Raw genomic sequence first — 23,987 nt, forward strand, 5'->3', positions numbered from 1 at the left:
TTCGGCAGGCCCTGTAGCAAAGACCCAGGCTGCCAAGGAGTCGTGCACGAGCGCGCGTCCTGAAAGAGTGCTTTTCGTCCTCCGAAGCGTCCTCCCCGCGCAAGGGGTGGAGCGCTCGGAGAGACTCTCGTCCTTTGAAAAGGACGTTTCGTGCGGAGGACGCTTCACTCCTCTTTCGCTGCTTTCGTCGGAAGACGCATAGACGCGTTTCCGCCTCAGAAGAGAGGTAGGATCTCCTCCGATGAGGACGCTAGGTTGCGTGCACAGGCGAGTATACCTGAGAAGCAGGTAGCTGTACCGTGAGAAGGAAGGAGGCGTCCCCTCGCCCCTCGTCTTCGCACAGGATCAGTCCTGCTTCCTCTGTTCATTCTTCCCCAAACGAAGAACATTCTTTTGTCCCTTCAGGACCAGCTATCCTCGCTTATGGCTCAGAGGGCCTCGCCCAGCAGCAGTCGAGCCTAAGCGGAGGAAGGACCTTAGACTGCCTGTCAAGAGGACTAAGCAGTCTCCTTCTCCTACTTCGTCTCGTTCGCCGATCGCTTCTCCTTCGGCGATTCGCCGATCTCGTTCGTCCTCTAGAAGGACGTTACGTCAGGACGCTTTTGAGGAGGACGCTCTGTACGAGGACGTTCGGCAGGACGCTCGTCAGGACGCTTGTCAAGACGCTCGTCAGGACGCTTGGCAGGACGCTAGGCAGGACGTTCGTCAGGACGCTTGGCAGGACGCTAGGCAGGACGTTCGTCAGGACGCTCGCCAGGACGCTAGACAGGACGCTCGGCAGGACGCACTCGCGTCAGGACGCTTGGCAGGAAGCTCGCCAGGACGTTCAGGCCGCCTTTCAAGAGTTTTTGGGGATTCTGACCAAGAAGTCGTACCCCCGACGCTAGTTCACGCGCACAGGCACGTATGCCAGCGAAGGAAGAAATGTAAGGACGCCTCTCGGGCAGGTGAGACTGCTGCGGAAGGCGCTGAGGGACGCTCGTCCTCCTCAGGACGCTCTACCATTCATCGAGCAGTAAGCGTCATAAAGAAGACAGCCGAAATAAGGCTGCCTCTAGCAAGGATAGGGGTCCTTTGATCAAGCCAAGACCTGACATTAAGGACGCCCTCTCATGACAAACGGTCTCCTCTTCCGTTTAGAGAAGAAGGAGAGCTAAGTAGTTCGGCTGAATCGTTGAAGAGGAACCTGCTGCAGCCCGTCTATCTCGGACTATAAAGTCCTCGTACGAACTCTTGCGTTCTTCTTTGAAGACAAATTTCAGCCCGCAGCTCCCAAGTCTCCTCCTTCGCAGTTTTCTTCATCTAAAACTGGAAAAACCCCGGAGTTTGTAGAGATGAAAACTTCTCTCTCAACGAAACGTGCTTTTAAAAAGCTCCAGGATTGGATGGTACGAAGGAGAGACCAAGCAAGACGACCTTCGCCTTGCCTCCAACTAGACTTAGTGGAAAAGGGGGCATTTGGTATAGAACCAAAGATGAAGTGGGAGTTCGTATCCCTTCTTCGGCTCAAGGAGATTTCTCCAGCCTAGTGGATTTGCAGAGGAGGTCGCTTTTACCCTCTGCTAAGGTAACCTGGACCTCGTCGGAGACTGACCATCATTTGAAGGGTCTGCTCAGGACGCTGGAAGTGTTCAACTTCCTTGACTGGTGTTTGGGAGTTCTGGATCTGCAAGCGAGAAGCCCAGAATCTCTCAGTCTGGGGGAGCTGTCCAGCGTGTTAGCATGTATGGACAAAGCCGTCAGGGATGGTTCGGAGGAGCTCGTATCTCATTTTGGAACGGCTTTATTAAAAAAGAGAGCTTTGCTGTGCAACTTCACAGCTCGTCGGTGACTCTAGCTCAGAAAGCGGATTTGCTGTTTTCGCCTCTTTCGAACCATCTCTTCCCCCAGACTTTGGTAAAGGACCTGACGAACAGCTTACAAGAGAAGGCAACTCAGGACCTTTTGGCCCAGTCTACAAGACGGTCAGCCGTACCTTCAACCTCTTCAGCTGCGGTTCGACCGCCGAAGAAAGTTAAGCCCTTTCGTGGGGCTCCCCCTCGAGAGCAGCTCCTCGAGGGAGAGGGTTTTCACGAGGAAGAGCTTCCTTTTAAGCCAAAGCCTTCCAAGTGAGAAGCATGTCCTTCAGACACCAGTCGGAGCAGACTGAAGTTTTTTGCGGGAGCGTGGAGAGAGAGAGACACGGACTCTTGGTCCCGGCAGTCGTGGAGCAGGGGTACAAGATCCCCTTTTTAGATCTTCCTCCTCTTTCTACGACTCCCCAGAGACCTTTCTCCATCCTATCAGGGAGAAAAGAAGAAAGTATCGTTCGATCTCCTTCAGCAGATGATCGACAAAAGAGCGGTGGAACAAGTCGCGGACCTGGGGGTCTCCAGGTTTTTACAACAGAATCTTCCTAGTACCGAAGCAGTCGTCAGGTTGGCGTCAGTTCTAGATGTAAGCAGGCTCAATCTTTTTCGTGGAAAAGAACAAATTCACGATGGAGACGCCTCATTCTGTTCTGGGAGCATTGAGACCGGGCGACTGGATGTGTCCTTAGACTTGCAGGACGCGTACTTTCACATCCCGATCCACCCTCTTTCAAGAAAGTATCTAAGGTTTGTCTTAGACAACAAAGTATGGCAGTTCAGAGCTATGTGCTTCGGACTGACCACGGCTCCGATGGTGTTCACAGTAGTAATGAAGAACGTAGCGAGGTGGCTACACTCTTCGGGAATAAGAGTTTCCCTGTACCTCGACGACTGGCTGATCAGAGCGTCGTCGAGAGAGAAGTGTCTGAAGGACTTGCAGTTCACTTTAGCCTTAGCGAAGTCCCTGGGACTTCTGGTCAACCTCGAAAAAGTCGCATCTGACCCCAACACAGTCCATCGTGTATCTGGGGATTCAGATGGATTCAGTGGCTTTTCGAGCGTTTCCGTCCCAGGAACGTCAGCGGCTAGGCTTAGAAAAGATCTCAGCCTTTCTAAGGAAAGAGACTTGCTCGGCGAGGGAATGGATGAGTCTGCTGGGGACCATTTCCTCGCTAGAAAGGTTTGTTTCCTTGGGAAGACTGCACCTCAGGCCTCTCCAATTCTTCCTTGCGGACGAGTGGAAGGCCAAGGACGATCTCAATGCCATATTGAGAATATCGCTTCCAATCAAGAACCACCTAAGATGGTGGTTGGACCCTCAGAAGCTTCAAGAGGGCGTGTCCCTAAGTCTTCTGAGCCCCGACCTAGTGTTGTTTTCAGACGCTTCCATCACAGGATGGGGAGCAACACTAGGGCGAAGGAAGGAAGTGTCAGGCTCCTGGAGAGGGGAAACAGGTAGCCTGCATATAAATGTCAAAGAACTGGCAGCAATATTTCTGTCCCTGCAGTTATCTTCGAAAAGAGTTTGGGAGAACAAGATTGTTCAGAATAAACTCGGACAATACCACAGCACTCGCTTATTTAAAAAACCAGGGAGGAACACACTCCAGAACGTTGTTTCCCTAGCGAGAGAGATTCTGCTGTGGGCAAAGAGAAAAAAGGTGACTATCCTGACGAGATTCATTGCAGGAGTGCAAAAACGTCAGGGCAGACCTTCTCAGTCGTCGGGACCAAGTCTACTGACGGAATGGACCTTGAATGAAGACGTTTGTCGAGACCTATGGACGTTGTGGGGACGTCCATGGCGGTCGACTTATTCGCAACGTCAAGGACCAAGAGACTTCCTCTTTACTGCTACCCGGTCCTGGATCCAGAAGCAATCGCGGTAGACGCTTTGCTTTGGAATTGGACGGGCCTAGACTTATACGCCTTCCCACCATTCAAGATTCTGGGGGAAGTCATGAGGGAAAGTTTGCGGCCCGGAAGGGACGAGGTTAACCCTGATCGCTCCGATGTGGCCAGCGAGAGAATGGTTCACAGAGGTCATGTCTTTCCTTGTAGACTTTCCAAGGACATTAGCCCTGGAGGAAAGATCTACTCAAACAGCCATCACTTCGAAAGGTTTCACCAAAACCTCTCCGCTCTGGGTCTGACTGCGTTCAGACTATCGAAAGTTGGCCAGAGCGAGAGGTTTTTCGAAAGCAGCTGCGAGAGCAATCGCACATGCGAGACGTGCTTCCACAAGAGCTGTTTACCAATCGAAGTGGGCTTCCTTCAGGGCATGGTGTAAAAAGGAGGGAGTTTCCTCTTCCTCGACCTCTGTGAACCAGATAGCTGATTTTCTGCTCTTTCTCATGGAATGTGCAGAAATTAGCGGGTCCCTACCATCAAGGGATATAAAAGCATGTTTGTCAGCGGTTTTTAGGCACAGAGGCCTCGAACCTGTCTGACAACAAGGATATTCATGACCTTTTAAAGTCTTCGAGACCTCGAAGGTTCCTTCAAATGAGACCTCCATCATGGAACCTGGATGTAGTCCTTAAATTCCTGATGTCGAGCACTTTCGAACCGCTTCAGACAGCGTCTCTTCGAAACCTGACAAGGAAGGCTCTTTTCCTAACTTCTCTTGCGGACGGCTAAGAGAGTTAGTGAAATTCAAGCGTTTAGCAAGTTAATGGGATTCAAAGGGGACAATGCTGTCTGCTCGTTGAAACCCAACTTTCTTGGCGAAGAATGAAAATCCTTCGAACCCTTGGCCGAAGACTTTCGAGATCAAGGGTATGTCAAGTCTGGTGGGCCAAGAACCAGAGAGAGTCCTGTGCCTGGTCAGGGCTCTCAAGTTCTACGTGCATAGAACGAAAGAGGTAAGGGGTCCCTCAGGTAACCTCTGGTGCGCTGTGAAGAGACCAGAGGTTACCTTTATCGAAGAATGCTGTTGCTTTCTTTCTAAGGGACACCATTCGGGAGGCTCATTCATCTTTCCAGAAGACTGATTTGAGCCTCTTCCGAGTAAAAGCGCACGAAGTAAGAGCCGTCGCTACCTCTCTTGCCTTCCAAAAGAACATGTCAATCAAGGACATCCTTGATTGCACCTTTTGGAGGAGTAACTCCGTCTTCGCCTCACATTACCTAAGGGATGTGAGAACGATTTATGACGATTGTAATGCACGGTGGCCATACGTTTCTGCGGACACAGTATTGGGGTCCGGAAGTAGCTCTTTCCCTATCCTTAGTTAGTTTTAAGTTTAGATTTGTTGTTGTGTTTTTAGGTTTGTGGGAGTCTTATGTGAAGATCTCCCATCCTCTAGTTAGTTTTAAGGGGTTTTTGTGAATAGTTGGTCAGGTGGTGGTCAGTTGCTTCGTTGCCCTCATTTGTATGGCCTCGATGGTCTTGTCACGCTGAGGTCTCGCACCCGTTGACAGATCATCCAGAGCGCACCAGCACTACAGGTCTCCACCTGGCTGGCAACTCTGGTGATTAAGCAAAAGCAGCCTTACGTGACAGTAATCACATAGTCTACTTTGCAAACAGGTAAGGAACCAAGATGTATATCATCTACTTAATTTAAGTTTCCTAAAAAATCCTATTCTGTCGCTTCCCACCATCCGAAGGTGGGATTCAGCTATATATATATCTGTCAGGTAAGTGGCATGCAACAAAATGTTATTGTTATTATACAATGAAGTTTGTTCATACTTACCTGGCAGATATATATAATTAAAGTGCCCGCCCTCCTCCCCTCAGGAGACAGAGACATTAATAAAAATATGAATAGAAAATGGGAATGGTTCCTGATATCCGCCTCCCAGCGGCGGGAATGGGTACTACCACCTGGCCGCCCACTGCGGTGCCGCGAGTTTTGAAATTTCTGTCGGACGTCAGAAAAATACAGCTATATATATATCTGCCAGGTAAGTAGAACAAACTTCATTGTATAATAACAATAACATGTTAAAAAAAGAATCCCAAGATAATAAAAAACTAATTGTAAAAATACACGCCTTGGAGTCCTAAATCATTCTCTCTCTCTCTCAGGAATAATACTGTAATTTGAGTCTTTCACCAACGGGTATCAGTAAATGTGTAGACATTGTGTGCAGTACACACACATTCTTTTATCCGATTTTTCGGTTTTTGGAATTTTTTCAGATTTCGGAAATGTGAGGTCAGATGCATAATCAAACAAACATCACTACTGCAGCAAAAACATTTTTCCCTTTATATTTTTCATTATTGTTATTTATTACGTACAGTTTATTTAAATAAATATTAATATAATACTGTTAAATGAATGTGAGATAATCAAGATCACCTATAATTAAATAGTGGGACACTTAATACCATATGTTCACTAATAGCTATTATTTTCAAAACAAACATTCCGTAAAACGCAAAAAATATGGATGTACATAACAATCAAAATATAATAATGTTTTGCCGTTCATCTTGTGAATTTTATCAATATGACTATGAAATATATTTCACTATATCGATTTTGAAGTTGAAGAGTCGTAAAATTTTGAGGATGGTCCGGGAAAAGGATTTGCACTTAGTGATGACGCATTGCTACAACACAATGTGGTATTTTCATACCACTATACATGTTGATGACGCATCGCTACGACACACTGGTATTTTTCATTAGAGTTAAAATGATCATATTATAATATTGTTTTCACGAAGAAATAATTATATAAAGAAAATTACTGAGTAATTTTTGCCGTCAGCAGTCAGAAAATCACGAACATGGTAACATTCAAACATAGTGCCATCCACGGCATATGTCTAGAACAGAACAGAAGTAGAGGGCAGTCATTGGGTAACAGATCTCCATGGCTACCAACCAGCCAATCAGGTGTTGGTTATACGTACTACTACTATGTGAATTTCTTAGAATGAAAGTTTACACACGCTAAGCTGACGATGATGTGTGTGTTTTGCATACAGTACGTAGTTTTAGTTTTTAATAGTGTAAGTATTTTACTGATTACATGAAGAATAGAATTATTCCTTCTCATTACTTTGAATGCAAAATAGTTTGAAGATTCTTCCGCAAAAAGAAAAAAGAAAAAAAAAGTTCTTTAGAAGATTATACCTATTTACTAATGCTGTTAACATACCTTCAAAACAAAATTCAGCTCTTCTCTGGAAAAATGTTAATTTCTGTCTGCTGGTCACACCCTTTATAGCCCCCGCGACTAGCAACAACAAAATTTGTTTTGTTTGTTTTATCTTTCAAAGATGTAGGTATTACCTGTAGGTACAGCATATTTTTTTCAACAGTTGCACGTGTGCTAATACCTATTGGTTTCAGAGACTCAAGTTAACACTTAACAGTATAGAGAGAGAGAGGAGAGATAGAGATATTCAGCGATGGTTTCATCTCTTAATCTCTGGAGGAATGTTAAGATTTGTTCCCTGCTCTTGTAAACTTTAGTCCATGCGACTGACAACAACAAAAATTCATATTGTTTTTGTCTTCCAGATATGAATTACCAGTATTGCACATTTTTTAACAAGCATGAACACACTGCCCGCATATGTACTAATGCCAACTGGGTAAATATACTCCTCTCTCTCTCTCTCTCTCTCTCTCTCTCTCTCTCTCTCTCTCTCTCTCTGGAAAGATACCGTCAAAGATACCGTCAATTCAAATTATTAGTATCTTTTCCTGATAGGCAGACAGACAGCGTAAATATTTAAGGCTTGTCATATGTCAATTACTATTTTATTATCTTGGGATTTTCCATATGGTCAATTCTTGAGATTAGTAAGAAAGATGCCATAATTTGAGTAGAAGTAGCAGCAGCTGCAGCGCCCACACCCAAATGAATCGGGTAAGCCTAGCGTGCCAAAGTATAGTATTTACAAAATGAACAGAGCTCTCTGGCTGGGGTGTTTTGGTCCTCCCATGTGTTTGATCTCCGCATATCTGCCAAATTTATAGCAACAACAGAGATAAAACAATTTCTCCCATTACATATATCAAATATCTTTTCCGTTACGCAGAATTCTAAATAAATTACGTAGGTTAACAATTGATAGTTTTTTTATGCAATAAAAAGAAACGGAGTCAGATTTTCTATCCGCATGGCATATCATTTTGGTGCTGTTGCAAATATTTCAACCAGTTCCATGTGCGTTTAAATCCCCACTGTACAGTCTGGAGACAGTTCTCCCTTCTACACATATCTTGATTTCTTAATATTGTAGGTATAGAATAAATTGGTGAGCAAGGAAATATGAAATAAAGCATAACAGAGTAAGTTTGACGAGTGAGAAAATAAACAATCATATACAGACAGATTCTCTCTCTCTCTCTCTCTCTCTCTCTGACAAAATAATAGATAGGAAACAATGGAATGTTGCTTGAATGCGATATGGCAAGGTTTTGGCCTGACCGAAGTGTGGAGTGACTTTGACACCGACTTAAAAGTTATTCCTGGTCGTCTCACAGCCATGGACAGACATCAACTTCACAGCCAAGAAAGGGCAATCGTATACAAAATAAATAGGTATGGAAAATGTGAAATGCGGGCCTATGTTATCCCATAAAAAGCTCTCGATCGGACAGCAGTAGGATTTAGGAGAGAGAGAGAGCAGGGCCGAATAGGAAGGAGATTAAAGTACCTGGAAATGAAAAACCCCTGTAATCTTATATTTGTTCATGAAACTTACCTGACAGATATATATATAGCTGTATTTTGTACATGAACTTCCCTGACAGATATATACTTAGCTATAGTCTCCGACGTTCCCGACAGAATTTCAAAATCTCGCGGCACACGCGACAGGTAGGTCAGGTGGTCTACCTTACCCGCCGCTGGGTGGCGGATGTACGAACCACTCCCGTAAGCTTGTCAGATTTTCTCTGTCGCGGGAACGATAACAACTGTTGTCGGTTCCTCTCGATAGTTTTTCGATTCTCGCTTGCCTGGAGTTAATTTGGACTTCTTTTGGTGACGTATTCGCTTTGTTTGGCTTGGCATACGCTGATTGTGGACCGGTTTGATTTTGAGTTTGATCTTTAACGATGTCTGATCTAGAATCGGTAGAGTTAAAACTTCGGTGTTGTTTAGGGTTTGCGTGAATGAAGGATGTAAGGTGAGGTTGCCGAAAGCTTCGGTAGACCCCCACACGGTTTGCATGAAATGCAGGGGGAATGATTGTGCGTTTGCTAACCCTTGTAGTGAATGTAAGGGATGAATGAAGAAGAATATAAGGCTCTCTCTTCTTATGTTAGGAAGTTGGAACGTGATAGAGTGCGTAAGGCTTCCTCTAGAAGTTCTAGCAGATCTAGAATGAGTGAGTTGGATGTGGATCCTAATAGTACTAACGTAGAATTAGAACCTTCTTCCCAAGTTGCAGCCCCGGCTCCCCACGACCGAAGCCGGAGATTCGCCTTCGGAGGCGGCAAGCTCTGAAAGCCAAGAATCGTTCTGTGGATCAGAAGATTCGTCAGTTGGAAGGTAAGGAGAGTGTTAGTGATCAGTGCAGTGTCCCCAGTTGTGGAGGGTGCGTCTGACCGGCTCCTTAGTGCCTCTAGGCCTAGACCTCTTCCAGACTCCCAGTTTCCAGTGGCAGTAGGAAAGTCGAAAGCCGCAGGAGGGCTAGGGAGAGCCCCCACCGGTCAGGCGTCCCCTCGGCAGATCCTGAAGTACGCTCCCAGGCTGCCTCGGATCGCTACAAGAAGGAGCTCCTACTCCTAATGCTTCTCCTACTCGTCATCTCCTCTCCGAAGAGAGGTGGAACTCCCGGACTGCGTCGCGCCCGTTGAAGAGGGCTTGGAAGGGCTCCCTGCAGTCCTTTGGCTTCTAGTCCGGAAGTTTTCCCGGAAGAATCGGCGGTGGAGGCGAAGAAACACAAGAAATCCTGTGATCGTTCTTCTTCTCGCGCTCCGCGCTCGGCGCCTGCTTCGAGGAAGAACTAGAAGATTCTCCTACGAGAGTACTCGCGGGACTTCAAGCTCAGATCACGGCGCTAGCAGACCTCTCTAGCAGTTAGATCACAGTAGGAAGAAGGACGTTTCTCTTTCCGATCAAGAGATCTAGGCGCCGCTCTTCAGAGGATCGTTCTCCTTCATATGGGGAGGTTTCGTATGAAGGTGGGGGCTCGCATCGTGAGCGCCCCGTCGCTCGCGGGAGCGCCCTCACTCGCGTCGAGCGCCCTCGCTCTGCCTGGCTCTCTTTCAATTTCAAGGCGCCAAACATCGGTAGGACGCTCTATGGAGAAAGAAGTTTTTTCTCCAGATTGGATTCCCGCTTCCGGTAAGCGCACTGCACCTGCTCATCACGCGATTTCTTCTTCAACTCCCTCGCGTGAGACTTCTCCTCAGCAGCCTCAAGATTATAGAAGGCTCCCTTATACAAGTAGGCGTTCTTCTTCCAGATGTCACTCTCCTCGAGTATCGGATCGTGACTCTCTCCTGACAGGCATCTAGAGTCTGGTAGGAGTCGTGTGCATGATAGACGGCATACTGTTAGCCGCTCCCCGCAAGGTAGGCGCCAAGAGCCTACTGCACATAGCTCTCTAGTAGGCGCTCGTCTCTTTTAAGGCGTCATACTCCTGATTATTCTCCTAAGGGCAGACAACAAGAGTCTTTCAAGCGCCCTTCTCCGTGTAGGCGCTCTCCCGCTTCTAGGCGCACTTCTCCTGACCGTTTGTCTCTTGGTAGGCACCAGGAATCCCGGAAGCGCCCTTCTACCAAGTAGGACGCTCGTTTTAGTTTTGAAGCGCCCTTCTCCTGAATGTTACCCTCTTGTTAGACGTCAAGAGTCTCGCAAGCAGCCTTCTCCTAGTAGGCGCATTTCGCCTTCCAGTCGAACTTCCAGTTGATCGTACGCAACCTGGACAGGTATGGAGAGCGCGCAAGCGCTCTGCTCTCGATAGGCGCTCTTCTCCTGGCAGCCGCTCGCCTCAGGATAGGTGCATAGAGTATAGTAGGCGCTCGCCTCCTCGTAAGCGCCCTGCGGATGTTTCGAGAATTCTCGGAGTAGGAGCCCTACCTCTCCTTCGGCTGAGATTCCTTATACCTCGAAGAGGGAGTCTCATCGTAGACTTCCCAGATCTTCTCATCGTTCTCCAGTGGATGTGAACTCTTCTAAGAGAGGGCGTTCTAACAAACCTCCGCTCAACTCCTGCTAGGATCCCTTCGTCACCTAAGGATCTTCCGCGCTCACCTCGACAAGACGTCCTAGAAGGTTCGGATGAGGAACCGAACACTTCTGCTGCTGTCTCTTCTTACAAGAAGCTTACAGAGCTACTTTTACAAGTTTTTGGGGATTCCCTTACGCTACGGCTCCTCCTTCTCCTCACTCACTTTTTTCAACGGCGAAGACAGCGAAGAGTTCTTCTTGTGTGAGGATGAAGCCAACTCTTCTATGAAGAAGGCACTGAGGAGTTTGGTTCCGATGGCTTCCAAAGAAGAAGCGGGGAAAACGATGTTCGCTTTTTCCTCCTTTCGAGAATCAGGACGCGCTGGTTTTCTGGTACGAAACAGGAGAGCCCTTAGGATGGGTCTACCGTCTTCGGCTGATTCGGATTTTTCGGCACTGGTAGATTCGACAAGGAGAACTGCCCTTAACTCTGCTAAGACGACTTGGGCAAAAGAACGAATTGGTCATTTGCTCAAAGGTATGTTTAGAGTGCTAGAAGTCTTTAACTTCCTTGATTGGTCCGTTGGGAGTTCTAGCCAAGAAAATTGAAGTGCCAGAGTCAACTTTCACCAGATGATCTTATGTGTGTTTTGTCTTGTATGGACAAGTCGTAAGAGACGGAGCGAGTGCAAATTCGCCTCCCTTTATGGGGTACGGCATCGTGAAGAACGAGGTCGGTTTACTGTTCCTTCTTAACGAAGTCGGTCTCCCATGCTCAGAGGTCTTCTTTGCTGTTTGCTCCTCTGTCTACTCAGTTGTTCCCGAAACATCGAGTGCAGGACATTTCGAGGTCACTTTCGGCCAAAGCCACCCCCCAGGACCTTTTGGCACAGTCGGCAAGAAAACCTCGCCCTTCTTTCCCTACCAAGGCTAAGAAGGAGGCAAGGTCAAGTGTTCGAGAACCCTTTCGAGGGGCATCTTCATCAAGAACCTCTACGTTTAGAGGTCGTAGACCTTCAAGAAGGGGTAAGACTTTCGCCAAGTCTGTTAAAGCCCCCAAATAACTTGCAAGTCCTTCAAACAACGGTGGGCGCCAGACTCTAGAGTTTGCAGAAGTCTGGGCCCAAAAAGGGGCGGATCCTTGGACCCTTTCTTATTTTGAGGAGAGGTACCTCATCCCTTTCGTCGAAAGACCTCCCTTGACGACCATCCCAAGGGAACTGACGGCCAGGTACAGAGACCCCATCATGAATCAAGCTCTCCATCTAGCAGTAGATCAGATGCTGGAGAAGGGGGCTATCGAACTAGTGACAGACCATCATTCATCGGGCTTCTACAACCGCCTTTTCCTAGTTCCGAAGTCCTCAGGGGGATGGAGACCGGTGTTGGATGTAAGCGCCCTAAAACTTCTTCGTAGAAAAGAAGAAGTTCAAGATGGAAACGCCTTCATCAGTGCTGGCAGCGCTTCGTCCAGGGGACTGGATGGTTTCCTTGGATTTACAGGACGCTTACTTCCACGTACCGATCCATCCTTCCTCGAGGAAGTTCTCAGATTCATGATGGGGGGGAAAATTTTTCAGTTCAGGGCTCTGTGTTTCGGCCTCTCGACGGCCCCTCAAGTGTTCACGGGGATTTTGAGGAATGTGGCTCAATGGTTCATTTGAAAGGGGTGAGGATATCCATGTACCTCGACGATTGGCTAATAAGGGCCATTTCAGAAGATCGTTGTTTGAAGGACTTACAAGTAACTTTAGAATTGACGAAGGCTTTGGGACTTCTCGTCAATTTCAACGAAGTCATCACTAATTCCCGAGCAAGAGTGTGTGTATCTCGGGATACAGATGAACTCTCTGATGTTTTCGGGCTTTTCCCTCGCAGGAAAGGATAGCCGAGGATTCGAGAGAGTAACAACCTTCTTAGGGAAAGAAGAGTATGCACAGTGAGGGAGGGATGGAGAGTCTGCTGGGGACACTCTCCTCTTGGAGCAATTCGTTTCCCTAGGAAGGTTGCACCTGAGACCGCTCCAATTCTTTCTTCATCGGAATGGAGTCGTCGTTCTCAGGATTTGACGTTCTCCCTGTCGTTATCCAGGACATCAAGAGACATCTCTTATGGTGGACAGATCCCAACCTCTTTGCGAAGGGACTGTCTCTTCAATCACAGACCCCCAACCTGGTGTTGTTCTCCGACGCGTCGGACATGGGGTGGGGTGCAACTCTGGGAACCAACGAAGTGTCAGGTACCTGGGTGGGGGACCAGGTAGCCTGGCACATCAACAGAAAGGAGTTGATGGCTGTTTTGGTTGGCTCTGAAGGCTTTCGAGCCCAAAGTCAGAAGATCGGTAGTGCAGGTCAACGCGGACAAACACTACAGCTCTGGCATACATCAGGAAACAGGGGGGGACGCATTCCTTCTCCCTGTACGAGACAGCAAGAGACCTTCTTCTGTGGGCAGAAGAAAGAGGAATCAAGCTTCTCACCAGGTTCGTGCAGGGAGAAAGGAATGTAAGAGCAGATCTCCTCAGCAGGAAAGATCAGGTCCTTCCCACAGAGTGGACCCTTCATCTGGAGTATGCCAGAGCCTGTGGAAGTTATGCGGGCAGGCCACACATAGACCTCTTTGCACGTCAAGAACAAGAGGCTGGATCCTTACTGCTCCGATATCGGATCCAGAGGCAGTAGCAATAGATGCTCTTCTTCTAGACTGGAAACGGACTCGACGTCTACGCGTTTCCCCCCTTCAAGATCCTGGGGCTAACCATCAAGAAGTTCGTAGAGTCCGATTCAACGAGAATGACCTTAATCGCTCCCTTTTGGCCGGCCCAAGAATGGTTCACAGAGGTACTGGAATGGTTGGTGGACTTCCAAGATCGCTCCCGCTAAGGAGCGATCTACTCAGACAACCCCACTTCGACAGGTACCACAAAAATCTCCTCGCTCTCAGTCTGACTGGTTTCAGACTGTCCAAAGTTTGGTCAGAGCGAAAGGCTTTTCAGCGACAGCTGCTAAAGCAATCGCAAGAGCGAGGAGACCTTCCACCTTGCGTGTATACCAGTCAAAGTGGGATGTCTTCAGACGTTGGTGCAAGAGGAAGAACATTTCCACTTCCCAGTACCTCTGTGACCCAAATTGCGGATTTCCTTATTTTCCTCAAAGAAGAATGTCATCTGGTTGTGTCAACTATTAAGGGATACCGCAGTATGTTGGCGGCGGTATTTCGGCATAGAGGCTTGAATATATCCGATGATAAGGACCTGCATGATCTTATTAGATCATTTGAAACCATTAAGCGTCCTCATGTAGTACCGAACTGGAATCTAGACGTAGTCCTACAATTCCAATGGATCGTCTAGATTCGAACCTCCTGGCTTAGCCTCTTTCAAGGATTTTGACGAAGAAGGCTATCTTCCTTTTGGCCCTAGCTACAGCTAAGAGAGTGAGTGAGCTCCAAGCTATTGAGGGCAATGTAGGGTTTAAGGAAGATTCTATGGTGTGTTCCGTGTTCTTCCAAGTTTCCTGGCAAAGAATGAAAACCCATCACGTCCTTGCCCAGGAGCTTTTGAAGTTCGTAGTTTATCTTTTCTAGTAGGGGAAGAGCCTGAAAGAACTCTCTTTGCCCTATGAGAATTATGAAGTATTTCCTTAAGAGGAAGGAACAACTTAAGGCTAATCAAGAGGTGCTTTGGTGCTCCGTAAAGGACCCCACTCGGCCCATGTCGAAGAATGCTCTTTCCTTTTTTCTGAGAAGCCTTATTACAGAGGCACATGTTGCCTGTAAGGAAGATCATTTTAGACTACTGAAAGTGAAAGCTCACGAGGTAGAGCCATCGCAACTTCGCTTGCATTCAGAAAAAATATGTCTGTGCGGAACTTGATGGAGGCGACTTTTTGGAGATGCCAATCGGTTTTCGCAAACACTACCTACGTGATGTAAAAATCACATATGATAAATGCTTCGCCTTGGGTCCTTTCGTATCGGCGGATTCGGTGCTGGGGCAGGGAGCTGAAACTTATCCTGTGTAAATTTTTTATATGTTACCCTATATTTTATATTGTTGTTTTTTGGTTGTCTGAAAGAGGTTGCAGGAGGCACCTCTCTTTGTCGTAATATTAACCCTTTGTATTTGGTTAGGTGGTCTGGTGGGTTTTGGCTCCTTGCAGAGGTAGTGGTAAGGATCTGTTAGGTAAGCGGACATGGTCCCTCTAACAGCATCCGACTTGGATTCTACCACAATAGGGGATCACATATCCCAGTGGTAGATCCGAGAGTCTTTCAGCATCAGGTCACGTCTAGCTGTAGCTCTCCAGGCAATGCAGACTCAGAGATAGTATCTATGAAGTCTTCATCCTGAAAAGGTGAGAACCAAGGTTTTTATATCCTACAACATTAGTTGTTTCCCGTCTTACCTGTATTATTGAGCTGTCTCTTACCCTCCACCAAGGGTGCCAATCAGCTAAGTATATATCTGTCAGGGAAGTTCATGTACAAAAATGATATTGTTAAACTACAATAAAGTTTTGTACATACTTACCTGGCAGATATATACGATTAATGGCCCACCCAGCCTCCCCTCAGGAGACAGGTGGAAGAGAAAAATCTGACAAGCTTACGGGAGTGGTTCGTACATCCGCCACCCAGCGGCGGGTAAGGTAGACCACCTGACCTACCTGTCGCGTGTGCCGCGAGATTTGAAAATTCTGTCGGGAACGTCGGAGACTATAGCTAAGTATATATCTGCCAGGTAAGTATGTACAAAACTTTATTGTAGTTTAACAATATCATTTTCTGAAGTCCGACAGAATTTAAAAATTCGCGGCACACGCAGTGGGCGGCCAGGTGGTAGTACCATTCCCGCCGCTGGGAGGCGGATATCAGGAACTATTCTTCATTTTCTATTCATAGTTTTTTCTGTTGCCGGTCGGTAAACAACTGTTTACAGACCTCTGCCTAGGATTTTGAAACTTCATTAGCCGCTTATTGACTTGGATTTGTGGCTAGGCATACGCTATTGTAAATTTTTTCATTGCATTTGATGTCTGAAGCTAGTTAGCCTAGTTTCAGACTGTTGTCTGCATGGGGTAAGGTGAGGCTACCGGAACTTTCGGTAGACACTCGCTTAGTATATATGACGTTTACATGTTTTTCTTTGCATAAGTTCAATGTAATTAGTGTAATGTGTACTGATTACGGAAGAAGGAGGATTCATGTACGCATTTTAGAGCGTGTTAGAATCAGGAGTTTTCCTCCACAGTAAACAGAAGTTAGAAATAATGAACCTTCTAACCTCCTGTAGATTTTATTTTGCCTAACCCTGTGTTATGGCTTACGGGCCTAGAAGAAGTTTCTGCTAGAGGATTACATCAAAGTAATCTTAGACTAAAGTGCTCGCTCTCCAATCATGTTGTGAAGTGTAGTGCCCTTGTGTTGTGGAGGGGGCGTCAGATCGGCCCCATAATGCCTCTAGGCCTGGACCTCTGTCGGACTCCCAGGACTCAGGGAGAGGGCATGTCGAAAGCCGCAAGAGGGTTACGGGGGCTCCCCACCGATCTGGCGTTCCCTTCGGCAGGCCCTGTTGACGCTTCCCAGGCTGCTAAAGATCGTGCACGTGCACGAATCTTGAAGGATTGCTTCTCGTCCTCCGAGGCGTCCTCCCCGCGCAAGGGTTGGAGCTCTCGGAAGGACTCGCGCCCTCTAAGAAGCTTTAGAGAAGAGGACGCTTCACGTCCTCTCTCTCGTCAGGAGGGAACGTCAGATCGGCCCCATAACGCCTTTAGGCCTAGACCTCTGTCGGGCTCCAGGAAACCAGGGAGAGGGCATGTCAAAAGCCGAAGGAGGGTTAAGGGTTTTTCATGCTGATCTGGCTTCCTTTCGGCAGGTCCTGTTGTCGCTTCTCAGGCTGCCGAAGATCGAGCACGTGCACGAATCTTGAAGGACTCGCGCCCCCTAAAGAAGCTTTAGAGAAGAGGACGCTTCACGTCTCTCTCTCTCTCGTCTCAGAGAGGATGAAAGAGTCCTGTGCCCTGTCAGGGCTCTCGAATTTTTTATTTAGCATTCCAAAAGAATTTGGTAATCAAGGGACATTCTAGATTCCACCTTTTGGAGGAGCAACTCAGTATTCGTCTCTCCTCCTCCTCATGGCGCTCCGTATACGTTATGTAACGTTCGCTTACTTCGGAAAAGCAAGCTGATAAGTTTGACGTCCGGCAAGCTGCTTTGCACAGTCAAACAACTTATGTCTCGGGTTCGGCATAAGAAGAGCAATTTAGACGTGAGGGAGCTTTTGGAGGTGCTCGACGTCCTATAAGTAGAGGACATTCTCCAGGACGCTTGGACAAGCACTTGCGAGGGTGTCTTTCGGAAGCTCGGCGTTCCTTTGCTGAGTGCGTTTCTGGAGATGTTCTTTTGCATTTAGTGTTCACACACTTCAGGAGCAGCGTGCGGCTCTCCATGAAACTCGCATGAGGACGTCCCTTGAAAATATTCAACGTCATACGCAAAACGCGGTTCGTCATAACATTGAGATGTTGGCAAGGTCGCTCGCCAGGACGCCTCTTGGCGGGCCTTGCATGCATCAGGGCGCTCAACGAGTTCCTCTCTGAAACGTCGTTCAGAAGACTTGGTGTTCTCTGCTCAGACACGCTCGTAGCTACGCAGACTTTTTTTTTTTTTTTTTTTTTTTTTTTTTTTTGTTTTTTTTTTTTTTTTTTTTTTTTTTTTTTTTTTTTTTTTTTTTTTTTTTTTTTTTTTTTTTTTGAGGACGCTCAGCAGGACACTTTCCAGGACGCGAAGCAGGACGCTTTTGAGGACGCGAAGCAGGACGCTTATGAGGACGCTTTCCAGGACGCTCAGCAGGACGCTTTTGTGGACATTCGCCAGGACGCTTCGGTGGAAGCTCGGCAGGACGCTTTGCGAGAGAAAAGACTTGTAGAAGGCGTCTTATTTGCTGTTCAGGACGTTTCTTAGGACGCTTGACGCTTCATAAACGCTCGTCAAGAGGAGGTTTTTTCAGGACTCTCCACAGGACATTCCTTTACAGAAATTTTTAAAAGGATTCGGAGTTAGCGAGAGACATACCCGAATTTTTTCTTCGATCCCTCTTTCCTCTTCATCGATTTCTCTGAGAATCGGGAAGATTATATACTCGGATTCTGGGTGACTTTCGGTCATGTTAAAGGGTTTTCCCTATTAGCAAAGTGCTAATAGTTTTGTCAAGTAAGGACGTTTTCCCCATTGTCAAGATACTAAACGTTTTGTCATTTAAGTGGGGGACCCCTCATAAATGGGGTAGTTCTCATTGACATAGATTTTAACGTTTTTATCGTTTAAGCGGTGGATAAATCATTAACAAATTTCGGAAGAGCTCTCATTCATTTTCAGAGGCTCATCCGGGGTTAAGAGAAAGACTTGTAGACTAGATCCAGGAAGTCTTATGTCCAATATCATAAGAACATTGAACGGTCTTTTTCGATCCTCGGTTCTCTCTTGATGATCTCTATTCGAATATTACTCCCTTTTCTTGGCAAAGAGTCAAGGAGTTCTTTTAAAAAGTCTCATTCATTAGAACGTGGACAGTCGTTTTCCTTTCCTTTCTCTCTTCTCGTCGAGGAAAGATGTAGTAGAGAATTCGATGTTCAAATTACTACAATACTTACGTAGTTTATCTTTGCGTCATTTTGCTAACGCATGGGTCAAGTCATATACGCATATCGTATTTACCTCTGCGGATAGAAGCCGAAAGAACTGTTGTTCTAATGTATTTATTTGACACTCCCTTCAACCTTCCAAGAGTTTTCGGAGTAAGAACAACTCTTCAGGTATTGTTACGACAACACCAACTCAGCTTCTGTATTTAGCGAATTCTGTTTCGTTTAAATAGGCCTGCTTGAGAGTTTCCTTTTGCTCGATAATATCATACCTATTCCTTCGTAAAGGGAGTAGCTGGCAACTCAGGCAGATAGTATTCTGTTCACCATTGAAGCTTTCCTTCGAGGAGACTTCTCCTTCACTCTTTTTGATAGAGATCGAAGGTGGTCGATCTCCAATCCTTATTTTGTTTTCTTGAAGGAAAGAATTTAGGATGGACGATCGTTGTTCAGAATACTATAAATATACTACGTATATTAACCTCGCGACATGATTCTACTAAGCAGTTGAATTGTCCGAGGGGTAGGCGGCATATCCTAGTTATTCTACGGATTGCGACTTAGACGAGAAGTATTCTAATTGAACTGCAACACCAACTCAGCTTCTGTATTTAGCGAATTTTGTTTCGTTTAAAATATGCCTGCTTGAGAGTTTCCTTTTGCTCGATAATTTCATACCTATCCCTTCGTAAAAGGAGTAGCTGGCAAACTCAGGCACATAGTGCGAGACGATGAACAAGGCTGCTGTTACTGTGATCTACGCAGTACCGGCTAGCTCGGTGTCATGCGCGGTTGGTTACGTCTCTCTCCCTTGCCGCGGGAATGGCTGAATAAACCGTCCTCTGCCCTACAATCATGGATTTTAGCCTCGGGTTGAGGAAATTTCTAGTAATCTTGAATGATCATGCCTGCCGTTTACTTAGAAAAATTTCAACAAGATATCTCTTATACTTGTTCAGTGCGGTTTACCGCACGGTAACATTCTGTACGAATCTACCGCGGCATAGCACTATAATAATGCTCTCCTGCTTATGCAAAGCGCAGCCTTATTTAGGGAAGGAAGCAGGCTGAGTGAGGGAATGGATGAGTTTGCTGGGGACCATTTCCTCGCTGGAGAAGCTTGTTTTCCGAATAAACAGCAATTCAGACCTCTACAAATTTTCTCACAAAGAAATTGGAATAACATCAAAGATCATTGTAATTCTAATTTTCTCTCAACGGCTTTGAGGATCACCTCGGGTGATAGCGAGAGGGTGCCAGACATCCAAACAGAGAACAGATGTTCTGGCACATTGTCTGAAAGAATTGGAAGCCAAATTGGTCGGCTCTCCAGTTCCTCGAAGGGTGAGTTTGGATCGAGTGGCCCAAATCATCTCGGATAATTTCTCAGCTCTCTCATAGCTCGAGAAGAGAGAATTGGTTATGGGCTTTGGGCACGGAACGTAACGATCCTCAAGAGGTTCGTTAAACTAGTGCACGTCCGTGCGGGTCTTCTCGATCGAAGGCAACAACTACTGACGTCTGAGTAATCCTCACTTAGAAGTATGTCGAAAGTGAGGAGAGAACTGAGGGCGTCCTTTCGTTAAGTTTTTCGTAATATTGAAGACGAAGGAGCTTCCTCTTAAGTTGTTCCCTTATTCATGATCCTAGAGGATTAGCTTTAGTCGCACATGTTTGCCTCTAAGAGGTTGGATTCACAGAGGTCAGGTAATTCAGAGAATTGTCCAAAGACCCTTCCGAGAGAATCGGTGTAATCTAACATCGTCACTTAGTGGAAGTATCTAATATCTCTCCTCTCTGAGTCTGAAGGCGTTCAGACTATCGAGAAGCGATAAGATCTTCAAGATTAATGGCAGTCTCTTGGCCAAGGCAAAGCAGTGCTGCCTATTTTCAGTGTTCAATCGGAGGGGGCCGTTTCTGGAGATAGTGAAGGGAAATGACTGTTCCTCCACCTCGACCTCTGTGAATTTCGTTATGGTTCTATCTTTCCGTATGAAGTATGAGATAAGATAGAAGTCCTAACTATTGTAGAATATGCATGGAGATCTTGAAATTCTCTGGATCAAAGGTTCCGGCATGGAACTTAGACGTAGTCTGAGTTTCTGATGCCAAAAGCATTTCGAACCTATCCTTTCTGCGAACTTAATACACGTGACCAGAAGGCTAATATTCTAAACCGCTCTAGCCACGGCAAGGAGGGTTAGTGATGGTTTTAGCCATCATCAGAGGTTTTGGCTTTAAAGGACATAATGCGGTCTGTCCTCTAAGCCTTCCGTTCTTGATAAGAACGAAAACCTGTCTAACCCTTGACCCGAAGGCTTGGAGACCAAGGGTATGGCACAAATTATGGGCAAGGGCAATTAGAGTAGTCCTGTGCCCTGTAGGGTCTCATCAAGTTTATCTTGATAAAAACTATAGAAAGTCAAGGTCAACGGACAATCGCGGTGGTTCCGTAAAAAGACCAGACTGGTTCATGTCCAAGAACACCCTGGCATTATAGCCAAGGAGTTATTTTAAGAGGTCTCATTCATTATGGTTTGCATAAAGATTTGAGATTTTTTCTTAATATCAATGCTCAAGAGGTGAGGGCGTGGCCTCGGAAGCATTTCAACAGAGCATGACACTCAGTAACATCCTGAGTGCCACGCTTTAGCGAAGCAACTCTTGGGTTCGCTTCACACTCCCGACAATCTGGCGTTGTTCCGTAAAAAAAGACCAGACTGTTCATGTCCAAGCACCCCTGGCATTATAGCCAAGGAGTTCTTTTAAGAGGTCTCATTCATTATGTTTGCATAAAGATTTGAGATTTTTCTTAATATGAATGCGTCAAGAGGTGAGGGCGCGGCCTCGGAAGCATTTCAACAGAGCATGACACTCAGTAACATCCTGAGTGCCACGCTTTAGCGAAGCAAACTCTGTGTTCGCTTCACACTCCCGACGGGATGTGAAGACGGACAATTTCAGATCCGTAAGTCGCTAGGACCATACATATCCGTAGATATATTATGGGTGCAGGAAGCAACACGAATCCTATCTATAGAAAAGGGATAGGTGTGCTTTTAACTTTGAGGGTTGCTCGCTTGAGGCGCGTTCCTTTTCTTAGCCTAGAAGTTATGGAACTAACTTTGATAGTTAGGTCAGGTGGTGGATTTAGCTTCGGTGCCCTCAGAAGTATGGTCATATGGTCTAGTCACATTGTGGTCACGCCCCCGTTGACAGATCATCTAGAGCGCACCAGCATTACGGTGGGTCTACCTCGCTGGCAACTCTAGTAACGCAGAAGCAGACTTTGGTGACAGTAATCACGAAGTTGGCTATGCTAACAGGTCAGGAACCAAGATGTATACATCTACTTAATTTAGTTTCCCAAAAATCCTATTCTGTCTTCCCACCATCCGAAGGTGGGATTCAGCTATATATATATCTGTCAGGTAAGTTTCATGAACAAATGTTATTGTTATAATACAATTAGTTTGTTCATACTTACCTGGCAGTATATATAATTAAAGTGCCCACCACTCCACCCCCCTCAGGAGACAGTGACACTGATAAAAATATGAAAAGAAAATGGGAATAGTTCCTGATATCCGCCTCCCAGCGGCGGGAATGGGTACTACCACTGGCGCCCACTGCGTGTGCCGCGAATTTAAATTCTGTCGGACTTCAGAAAATACAGCTATATATATATCTGCCAGGTAAGTATGAACAAACTTAATTGTATAATAACAATAACATATTATAGCCTTGGGGTTTTTTGTCTCGACATTCGAAGATGGTTAGTCTAGAGCAGTTAAACATGTATAAACCAAAATAATGCAAATGGCGCACGATTGCTCTCTTGTATTTTAAAATACAATAGTAATATGAGAATACATATAATATTATTGGATATAGTGAAGTACAAGTAAAGCATAACTTTTTAAAAGATTACTGTTTTCCTCCTGTAGTAACTATCGCAATCGGCCGATTTTGGAAAGCATAGACGGTATGCTAATTTTATACCGTGTGTATGATGCGACCCCTTTAAAATTAGCTTCAAAATTAGGTTTCAAAAGTCGCACAATATGCGAGTATATACGGTATTTTTGCATGTTACACTTTCACAGTGTAATAAAAAAATCTAACCTGACTTCTTTTTCTGTTGTTGTGAAAGCTGAGGTCCTTAGAGAGTTGTATGCCTCTCTAGGCCTCTCTGGAGAGCAGTGTCTCTTTTGAACTGGTGATCACTCTAAGAGGCTTGAGTGGCTTGCTGATATCTGCTATGACTGTTCCTGGGACAACTTACTGGCCACGGTGTCTGCTAGCTATAGGACTACTGCTTCTTCCGTGGAAATCCCTCATGCAGTATCAGGATTGAGTTCTCTGGCACTGCCATATACATCATCAATGACTGATTGAGTGATGTTCTCTACATGCTTTTCCCAAAGGCATGTTTAGCAAATTTACGAAGAGGAGAATTAAGTTGTTGTATCTCCGGTTTCATCTCATCGTCGAGTGCTGTTACCTCCCCCTTCTTCCAAAGCTAGCAAGCAGGGGAAGAGGAAGGTTGCTTTTTTGCTCTTGTTGCCTTGGCACGGGTGCAAGCTAAATCCTGTCAAGAACTTTAGGTTTGTATGCTAGGATATAAATTTTCTATTTTAGTTGGAAAATAATGTATTTGGAAAATAATCTATTGATCAAGTTTTAATTATTTTATTTTGTTTAGGAATTCTCCACCCCCTGTAGCATGGGCACAGCGAAAAAATGTCGTTTTCCTCACCATATGTGTCGAAGATTGTAAAGAACCAACGATTACAATACAAGAAGATAAAATTTACTTCAAGGGCACTGGAGGTACTGAGAAGAAGGACTATGAATATACCTACATACTTTATAGTAACATTGATAAAGAAGTGAGTAATCATCCTAACAAAATGTATGTTTAAATGAATACTTGACAAATGATATTGTGCCAAAAAATATATAATATATATTTTTCTTGTCTTACACCTTTTCCCTTATCTTACTCATTGATTACTTTTTTTTTTTTTTATTTCCACAGAAGAGTCGCAGTTTTGTTAGGGACCGTAACATAGAACTGATTTTAGTTAAAAAAGAAGAAGGTCCCTTCTGGCCACATCTACTCAAAGAGAAAGTAAAACAGCATTGGCTGAAGGTTGACTTTGGAAGATGGAAGGATGAAGATGACAGTGAAGATGAAGGCGAGGGTCAAAACCCAGACTTGGAAGAGGTGAGAACTATTAGAAACTTTCATATGTTGCAATTTTACTCACATTATTTGAGTGGAGAAAAATAAACCCTTTAAAAGGCCATACATGCTAATATTGCTCAACTTTCTTAAGGGAAAAGCACTTTCTATTTGCTCATTTACACTGAGTGTACCACAGATTTTAGATAC

At 45.7% G+C, this 23,987-nt stretch overlaps 1 protein-coding gene across 1 annotated transcript in view; it reads left to right on the forward strand.

Annotated features, from left to right (window-relative positions):
* LOC135224564 (co-chaperone protein daf-41-like) overlaps window positions 1-23,987 on the forward strand; it is a 99,422-nt gene that overhangs the window by 12,652 nt on the left and 62,783 nt on the right. Inside the window, exons 2-3 of the mRNA XM_064263673.1 lie at window positions 23,295-23,481; window positions 23,631-23,819. Of these exons, the coding sequence (XP_064119743.1) occupies window positions 23,295-23,481; window positions 23,631-23,819 (376 nt within the window). The remainder of the gene's footprint in view (window positions 1-23,294; window positions 23,482-23,630; window positions 23,820-23,987) is intronic.

Source organism: Macrobrachium nipponense, chromosome 12, assembly GCF_015104395.2.
Source record: "Macrobrachium nipponense isolate FS-2020 chromosome 12, ASM1510439v2, whole genome shotgun sequence".
Taxonomy (NCBI): domain Eukaryota; kingdom Metazoa; phylum Arthropoda; class Malacostraca; order Decapoda; family Palaemonidae; genus Macrobrachium; species Macrobrachium nipponense.